The sequence below is a fragment of the Ischnura elegans genome, chromosome 9 (assembly GCF_921293095.1).
Source record: "Ischnura elegans chromosome 9, ioIscEleg1.1, whole genome shotgun sequence".
Lineage (NCBI taxonomy): Eukaryota > Metazoa > Arthropoda > Insecta > Odonata > Coenagrionidae > Ischnura > Ischnura elegans.
The window spans coordinates 19617457-19627449 of NC_060254.1; the positions used below are offsets into that span (position 1 = coordinate 19617457).

At 37.3% G+C, this 9993-nt stretch overlaps 1 protein-coding gene across 1 annotated transcript in view; it reads left to right on the plus strand.

The window, feature by feature from the left end:
- LOC124165930 overlaps positions 1 to 2305 on the plus strand; it is a 113306-nt gene extending 111001 nt beyond the window's left edge. Inside the window, exon 7 of the mRNA XM_046543468.1 lies at positions 407 to 2305. Within this exon, the coding sequence (XP_046399424.1) occupies positions 407 to 519 (113 nt within the window). The 3' untranslated portion in view covers positions 520 to 2305. The remainder of the gene's footprint in view (positions 1 to 406) is intronic.
- The last annotated feature ends 7688 nt before the right edge of the window (positions 2306 to 9993 follow it).

Genomic DNA, 9993 nt, shown 5'->3' on the forward strand with positions numbered 1-9993 from the left:
TTAAAATAAACAGTGGTCACGTTTCTGCTTCCTGCAGTGTCCTACTGCACGTCACTCGGTATAGTAGATATGCTACATTTTTCCGTTTAAATTTTAATAAGAAATTTTAAATGCATAAATGAGCTACTCGCGAAGGAGCTTAACGCCACCGAGTGCGTCCACGGGGTTGCGGATGGCGGGTCGACCTCTAGATATAGAGGTTAGCGGGTTCTTTCGTAAAATAAGCAGTCGTAGATAAAAAGCGACGGTATTCTGAGGGGGCATTGGTGTGTGCTTGGGTAAGGTAGATCATTTTAATGATACGAAAACCTGTGAAGATGCCGTGACTTGGTGACTGGGGGCCGCCAATAGTTATGATTAAGCCTTAACCGTGCAAATTTAATATTTCTATCTTTTTCTTTCTCAGGTGAGCTTCCGGCAGCTGTGCAGTATGGAAACTCAACCGTGCCTTTTGGAGCAGTGAACATACTGTTGCATCTTTTGTGTCTGGTTATGTCAGTTGGTACATTAACACGGTGACACATCCAAAGAACAGAATGTTAGAGGTGCAGAGTTAATCAAATTAGAATCAAGAAACGGTCACTCTAAGCGTTATGACTGAAGGACTGGTGGCCAACTCAGTAAGAAAATTTTTTAATTAATCAGGAAAACGTGAAAGAAAAAAAATATAGTTGGAATAAGTACCTTTAAACCAAATGATTAAAGTGTGTGGCCTGTGATGCTGGTTTGAAAAATATAATATCGTATTGATCGTATTCTCTTCGGGGTTTTGCCACGTTGATTTATTTATAGAGAGACAACAGTTTCGTATGCCTTTCTGTTGGAATTGAAAGGTTCTGAATCCTGAATTTTGTGCTCCTGAGATGCAGTTTGATATTTTAAAAAATTGCCACAGAAACTTCATTTTAAGAGCCCATTGGATAAGCAAATCTGAAACGTGTGATAAAAATTGAAGGAAATGGATTTAGATATATAATAAGAAATGAGTTCGGGTTTCTACTTTTTAAGAATGTGAACAAGAGATTCTCAGCTTCCACGGTATTCGTGGAGGTCGAAATTTAGTGATGCTGTTTAAAAAGGAACTAATTTTTTCACTAAAAAAATCTTACTCCTCTGTTTCCACATAATTTTTTGCTGTTAAATAGTGCTAAAAAACGTCATTTAAGTTAACTAATGTTAAACATTGCCAAACAATACATGGCATGGGAATGAAAGTGGAAAGAATTGCTTCTATTTTACCTTTTCTTTGTCATGCCATTTGTTAAAATTAGTCGACTGAAATAGAGGGTCCATTCCATCAAAAGTGAAAACTAATTTGAGAAGAGACAGAATTGAAGAAAATAAACTATTGTGGACTCTTTGAAGAATCACCTATTGATGCTTCGTTTTTTTTTATTTTGTACGACATATTCATGTGATGCAACGTTTCTGCCGTGGAAGTAGACCACTTATATGGCAAGAGATCTCATTCATGAAATCCTACATTGTGGTGACCATCAGGCCAACGAAACTGAATGTGATTTTATTTATTCTGTAGCTTAATAAGGTCAGTGTAGAACGAACAGTGGTTTGGGTGAAAGTGTATTTTTGTACCATGCCTGAATTATAAGTCTGATTAGTTATACATTATCAGGTAAAAGGAACTGCACCATTTATACTGAGAGTGGGGGATACAATTTCACTAGTTTCAATGAAGAGGATAACTAATTAGCAACAGCCCTTAAGTACAAAAAAAAAGAAATATTGAAACCAAAAATTAATGAGATTTTATGGGAAAAAGAACAAAAATTTAGGGACTAATGAAGAGCAAAAAGTGTGAGATTTTATAACACTTCAATATTGATCATGAAAACTCAATTTAGTGAATTAATGAATTTAAATTTCGTAAGAAGAGGAAACAAAAAGGTTTAAATCTTACTATGAGGATATGTTAAATAATTTCTACCGAAAAAAGTCATTCTCTGGTTTCAAAGCCACTGTTACTAAGCCTCAGATTATTCAGATGCGTTTCTTTCTTACAATTTATCTCAACATATCTCAACCGCTAAGTGTTGTACATTGACAAAACTATGTAAGTTCTTAGCTCTAATGACCACACTTCTTACTGAGAGAGTGGTTGTCACAGAGAAAATGAATGTTGTTGAATCTACGTTTTTACACTTGTGTGGGTACAAAAAGATAAATTTAACGACTTAAAAATCAAATTTCACGGTTTTTATGTAAATTCAATCTTAAGAAGCGATGTGTATTTATTATCAAAACAAATGTCATCTTTATCTTACGGCAAATAAATTGAATATCACGAGTTTATAGTTTTTTTTAAACTAATGAACCTTTTAAGATGAAGAAAAAACTTTCAATTTTTTTCCAGCATGATAATGAAAAGGGTAAACTTCCATAAACCCTTTCCCATAAACGGTTAAAAAGTCAGCCAATGAGTTTGATGGTGTGGATATTATACTTTTAATTATAGTCGGTTAGGTTTTGCTTGGACTAAACATTTTTAATCTTTTGCTGAGGAGAAAGGGAAACTTTGAACAAGTAAAATTTATTCATGTTGATATCGTGGCATGTGGATACCTTCCCATCATACCACGGAGAGGAGACAAGGCGGATGGAGACAACCTTCGAGGGACAAGTTGTTGTCCAGAAAGGAAAAGGCCGAAATATAAGAAGGAAGTGAGACATATGATGAATGTAGGTGTACAAAGATTGAGAGTTGAGTGGAGAGCAGCGTCAAACCAATCTTATGGTTGCTGACCTATGCTGAAAGATTTCAGGCCTTACCTGGTAGATGGCCTCGGTGAAATCTAATAGGATCTTACAAAAGGTAAGACATGCTTCACTGGAATTTGAGGAAGTTTAATAATTCCATTAGTAACAGTAATATTTGAAGCCAAAGATGTTTTATGACTTATTACCGCAATGTTTGTTGACAAACCAGGGAAACCTATGGATACCAAACACACTAGGAGCAGTACTAATAGGTCGAGACACCACCAATCTACGACAACCCAGTCGATATAGAATTACATAAATAAGAAGAAAGACAGGGCGAGCGCATCTATTGGCGAAACTTTGGTCCTTGTAGATGATGTATCCGATAAAATTTACAACAAAATACAGCCAAATATTTTAAACACGATTTGGTACGGTCAAATATAATGCGATGAATCTCATGTTTCTCGTGGATTTTTTTCAAGTAAAATTACACCAATAACTTATCCCCAGCTTAAAAGAATATTTTGGACCATAATAGGGAGAGATGAGACCTCTTAATTCATTCCTCAATGTGGCTTTTAGTCCTAGAATATGAAATTTTTTAAAATGCACTGCTAAAAAATACGGGCAAGAAAAATTGGAAGCATACACTCCTAATGACTCCTAATAACTACGAGTGATATCAGTGATTTACCGCAATAACCAAAATTTTTTCGCTATACAACAATCAGTAAATTCTAATAAAATAGTTTTTTTAAGGCATTCCAAACAAACTTATTTTTGGGACATGACGCCTTTAAGTCTTTATGCTTCATTCGAGGGGTAAGCTTCCAAGAAAAACGTCTCCTTATCTTAAATCAAGAAAACAAAAACGGTTTCTCCTAGTTTTTGAGTCGATTTACACAGTAACTGGAAAAAATACGCTTATTCTTTATTTGATCGCAAGTAAGAATTTAAGCTCTTAATTTGTATCTAGAGTATCGTCAGTTATTCCTATCCAATGTAAAGGTCACAAATTGTCAATCAATTAATGTAAGTGATACAAGCCTCAATCATCTCTGTTGCTTGAATAAATATTGACACAACATTCAAGCAATTGCTCATCAAAAGGAGCGTTTTTGCGATAATATCACTACAAAGAGAAGGTAGAATAGCTGCATATAATTGAAAAGTGAAAGCAATGACTCGCGGCTATAAGGGAAAGGGAAAGCCATCAGATTAGCAGGAAAACTGGTCATCGCAGACCGCACAAGATGTGAGGAATATGGAAGGTTTGTGTTTTGGGAGAGAGCTGTAGTGAAGAAACTAACAGGGGTGAATTTAAAGTGGCGCGTATCTGTCGAATTCATTTTAGTGGCAGTCGGAGAAAGGAATTTACATAGGTCAAGGCCTGAATGAGAAAATCTTTTAATTCCACACTAAGCTATGGTTAGGCTTTAAAAAAATTGCGACGCTTCGATTGAATATTTCAACTTTCTGCGTGAACAGCGGTGAAAATACTCAATAATTCTCATTATAAATACTCTCCGCACTGAAAATCGCACAACGGACCATTTAATTGCCTTTCCTATCCACTGAAAGATCACTATGCTGTTCAGGCTCCCAGAATCCCAGTTTTTTATCATAGAAATCACTGTGAATCCAGCTATACTTTTTTTCCATTTTACTATCAAATTCTATATGATTTTAAACTCGTTCAAGGTATAAAATCACCTTCATGAGGTACCTACAGATAAAACTACAGTCTATAATACACTAGATATAATGTTGATTGACAAGTAATATAGAACCTGTTAATAGCTGATAGTGCTGAATCAATGTCGCATAACATCGAAAAGACAACAGCCGGAAAAATAAATAATTACTAAGAATTGGCAATAGAAATAGAAAGAATATAGAATATGGAACAGGTTTATATAGCTCCAACTATCATCTCTGCTATCGGTATCATCCCAAAACATTTACAAAATACTCAACCTTCATCCAAATACATACGTCAAATTGCAAAAGGCTGCCATAATTTCAACCTGACTTGTTACGAGAAAATTTCTCAACAGTAAAGATTTACCTTGGTGAGAACCCTTGCTTTTTACACTTAAACAGCACAGTAAAAACTGAAGAAAATTTAAGGAAAAAAGATAATATTAATAGTAATGGTAATAATAATAATCATATATTTCATTTATATTCATCACCTACAACGACATTTACAAAATTGAAGGAGCTTTACGTAAACTAGAAGGCGGATCTGTATTTAGGTTACCATAATTATATATTTATCTTCCACGCATTAGTCTATAAAAAGTTTCCACTTTGTATGTAAAGGTAATGTCCCAGCATTACCAACAAATAATATTATGTCTATATTTAACACGCATTAAGGTGAAAATTTCCCAATTTTCGTTTCTCTAAAAATATCGTGACCAGCCTGTATACTAGGCTGACTGCGCTCAAGCTCGCAACCTCGATCACGTCCTGGAAAATGGGTGACTCAAGCTCTAAAGTTGGCGTTCGTGAAGGATTTGAATCAGAGGTCACAGGTATCACGTGTGACGCGTTCCTCGAGCCCGCTAATGGCCCATCGGAGACCTGTTCTCAAGTCCGATTGTCGCACAGGAGCGAGTCGGAAGTTTGGAGCACGAGTTTCCCCAGTGGAAAACGGAATTCGGAAGTTTTTCGAGCGGGAAAAGAGGCGGATATTTCGAAGAAGGTCGACTGAAAAGGAGTGATGTCACTGGAGCTGGGTGTGCGGCCCCATGGAGACACTATGGACCAAAGCCCCGGGTCAGAAGCGATTGGCAATTCATCTTTACGAAAGCTTTTAAGCAATACATCTTCATCTGCTCCATTGGAACGACCATGCTTCCGGGGACAGAGTGGCCTCGGTGGATGGGCGGAAATCCCCACCGGGGTCCCCGGCCTTACTAGGGCCCAGGGCCAGTATCTGTATAATGCATTTGTGCTGATCATTCTGTGTACTCGAGTATTTTGTAATTGAATTTTCTTTAAATACGAGATAATAACTGAAATCGAACTGAACTGTTGCTAGAATCAATATGAATTCAATCACGTGAATTATCCTTTTACTTTTTTAAGGGGAAATATGTCTTTAGTAGCCCCTTTTGCCGCATTACTACCAGGGACCTTGGGCAACCTATTTGCTTACAAAGCTAACTATACATGTCTTATTAAAAATGATAGTGAAAGTCCAAACAATTTTTTGTCTAACCTAGCCCAGTTGCAATGAGAATCCTGCGAGGTCCCAAGGCCGATGGCCCGGGACGACATCGTGCAGGCTCTTTCAGCTCCTTCCAATCTCCTTGGACCCTGCCATTACATGGAACCATAAAACGAAAGAAAACGCGACGGACCGGGAGTAGTGACGGCCCGCCTTTCTTTCATTTCGCTTCCGCCAACGCTCTAACATTGTTATTATCAGGGATGACAGCCCTATCCCACTTCCTTTTCAGTTAAGTATTCCCATTTTAACTAACCTTCGCCAGTTTTGAAAGACTCTTAGCTTTTGAGGTAGACAAGATAGTGGTTATTGAAATATTTGCTGTGACGCCCGAAGAACTGGTAAGATTACTTCTTTGAATTTTACTTTAAAAAGTTTAGTTATTTTGTTTTTTGTTTATCATTAAAATATGCTAACTCAAAGGTTCTCTTTAACTTACAACGATGAAAAAATGGATCAAGGGCACATATTTACGATCCTATGTACGCCTATACGATAAATATTTGATTGCCTAAAGTAGACTTATTCGCACTAATATTAGAGTGAGTGATAAAACCTGATAAACAGAGAAAATAAGCATGCTTTAGAAGAAGGGCATTGAGGGAGTAGAAAGGAATAGGGCCCTTTGATTGCCGCCGGGACCTTTGGGTAACCAGTCTGCACGTTTCCACACGATAATGCGTAGCATGCACTAACGTAACGTAACGTTACGTAACGTAACGAAATCTAGCATTTAAATTACTACGCGATAAAATGAATTAGAGGAAACATCCCACAATAGAGTGGGGAAATGGGAAAGTCTGATGGTGTTTATCAATAAATATCTGTGTTCCCTTCATTTTATGAATTGAATAACTTTGCTTATTGAGTCTCCACAATCATATAATTCTATGATATCATTGCAGTAGGGCTGTGTCGTTCATGAGTAAATCGATCATCTTGAACGATATATTACCATGAGCCATGTCAATTAAATCACAGTATTCGCTTTAAAAATAAAATAATGAATCGATCGGTTAATATCGATCTCATAGTCCACGTTGATCATTTGGTTCATGAAAAAATTACATGAAACTAAATAGAATCATACCAAAAAGAAGTAGTAATAATCCACACTAAAGCGGTGATAAGAAAAGTAACAAATACATGAATACCATTGGAGAATATCAAGGATGGTGTGGAATAGAGTAAAAAATAATAATGCACTGAAATTTTAGCAATGAAGGTGAAATAAGTCTTCGTACAACGCGTGGATGTAAATGACACTTCATTCTGTGGTGGAATAATTTATCAAAGCGACAAATAGATATGTTGATGCTCGGGTTGCTTTTTGAGGACAACTTAGAGGAAGTGATAATTCTCGGTAACTTTAAGATTCGTTGAAATCCAATAAATGTTGTCAGTTACAGCAACTCTTGAGCGAGGAAAATTTATTTTTCCCACGCTTTGAGCGATTGAATGTGCGAAAATGAATGCGGAAAAAATCAGCAGACCAATTTGATACACATGTTTGTACACACGCGTGTAAGGCAATAATATCGCGGTTTCCACAAGGCCAAACGAAAGAATTAGAGGTCGGAGACCCTAGATATGATAGAAGGAACACGGATTATTTCGGTTAATGAAACTGGCGCGAATTAATAAAAAATAACAAGAGAACAACGAACGAGCGTTGAAAAATGAAATTGGGCTCCCATTTCCCCGAGGCGTTAAAATGACGTCTGGAAAAGCTCACTCTCCTCCCCTGTCCCCTCACCCTCTCCACTGCTCTGCTGTTCTCCGACTAACAACTGTAACGTCAGAGGTACACAGACCTCTCCCTATTTTATTTGGTCGGCCTACGCGAAGCGCGAGAATTGCGCTTCCAAATATACCTACCTAATACGGTCATTCTCTCATGGAGGTGTTAAATAAAATTTAATATTTATATCTCGTCTCACATCATTGAATTTAAATTTAAAATCTCTATGCACTAAGGGAAAGCATTAGCATTATTAGAGGCGGAAATTTGAATAATTAAGACCAGAACACAATAAAAAAATGATCTTCCATACAGTTTTACTATGGCAGAGTTTGAGAAACGTATCTATTTTTATAGTCACAAGAATTATTTTAAATGCCACATCTCTTTCATAACAATAGTATTACAGATAGGAATAATATTATGTCAGGAGCGTCATAATAATCAGTGGCTAGCTATGAGAAAAGCGGCATATTTCTGGCTAACAATAATTCACATATGACCATGTCCAACATTAAAAAATTTTCTTTGAGTAATTCACGAGTCGATCAAGAATTCTCCTGAAATCATCGAAAGTCTGCCTCTCTCCAAGATATTTTGAAATAATTAGCATTCTTTAAGTCTTTTTCGCCATCACAGGATGATATTACTAATAACAGTGTAGGTTATCTACTCAAAATACCATACTTAAAGGAGTAGCAAGAATTAACATATCGAGGTCCGAGAACATAATGCCACGCAGTCAACACCCAGGATCGGAAATCGATTTCCTGTTAACTATTGCAAGTCCTTTTAATTCCATAATTTTTTTAAAAAGAAACTTACTTTACAAATTTTCAGAGACATTCATTTTACCAACCGAGGATAAAACTTAACCCTCGGTGGTGATAAAAATCTCTGAGGATCTAGAGAAATAGATATATATCTATACTAGCAGGCCACCCGGCGTTGCCGGATAACGATAGTACCCTAAGATGTAGGAAATTTAGAACTTGGAAGTCATGGTCAAATGACAAAAATTTTGGGTAAAGGAACATTGAAGGTATTATACCCGATGGTATGCATATGTAAAAATGATTTCTGAATACCGTGCACGGCTTCACCTTATACCCCCCTCCACAACATTGATCGTTATATGTGTCCGAATACAATAGACCAAAAACGTCGTGTAAATGCATATCCGAAAAGGTTTGCACAAGCAAAAATGTTAGCACCAAGAGGTTTAATATCTAAGAGTAGAATCCTTTCAGTTATGTTATCTATTTGGGTCAAGAGGTGTGCCTACCCGGCAGGATGTGTACCCACAGTAGTTGTACGAAGTGACGCAATAAACTGCGATAAGAAAACGACCCAAAATACGCGTCGGACACAACCAGTAGTAGCAGTACGTGTGTGCCAGTGCAGCATTCCGTGCAGCCGCATGGAAATGCATAGCGGACAGACAAACAGACGCCCTCTTATATGAATATAGATGATATGTGGCAAGATGTGGTTGGAGTTATCAATAATAGTAACGTAGGATATTGAAATATATCGTAAAATTCAGTGATAATATTTCAATATCTTATTAAACTAACAATATAGGATTAATTACTCTTGATGATTAGTATGAAAAGTTATGCAATCGGTTATTGCTGCATTCAGAGTATTTCAATAATTAGTTTGGTCCGTTGAATCGTAATGACCAATTTTCTAATGATTTCAGTTTACAAAGACTTTTCGAATGGGATAATTTCATACTTATCCGAGAATCTGATAGGCAACTTCATGCGTTATCTTTTGGAATGCTACGTTACGTAAAAACGGTAGGTAGTGAGGAAACGACGCGAAGGACGCGTTGGGCACAATTAAAACCTGCACCACGGGCTTTGGGAGAATGAGATCCTAATCCACTAACTTCGGTTACAATCCGTGCAGAAGCATGGAAATGCACGGCGGACAGACAAAGAGACCTTCTCTTTTATTAAGGAATATTTAAATATCGCAATTTAGTCCCACAAAATTAAAGCCTGAGAATGTGTTGTGCAATAGATTTGGTCGTTATCGAGGTGCAACATTCCAACCCAGGGTTTCTCTTTTCGAAAAGAGAACAGACTACACGACCTAGGCTTCAGAGCCTTATGCCTCATTCCTCTTCGACCCAATCCAATCCCCGCCTTCCCCTGTCATCGCCAGGGCCCAAAATGAACCCCTGAACAGCCGGCGTCCCGCAATTTACCTGACATATTTATCGCGATCGGTACTTTAAAGGGACGCGCTCCGACCGCCGCGCCCGGCATCCATTCTCTCCGCG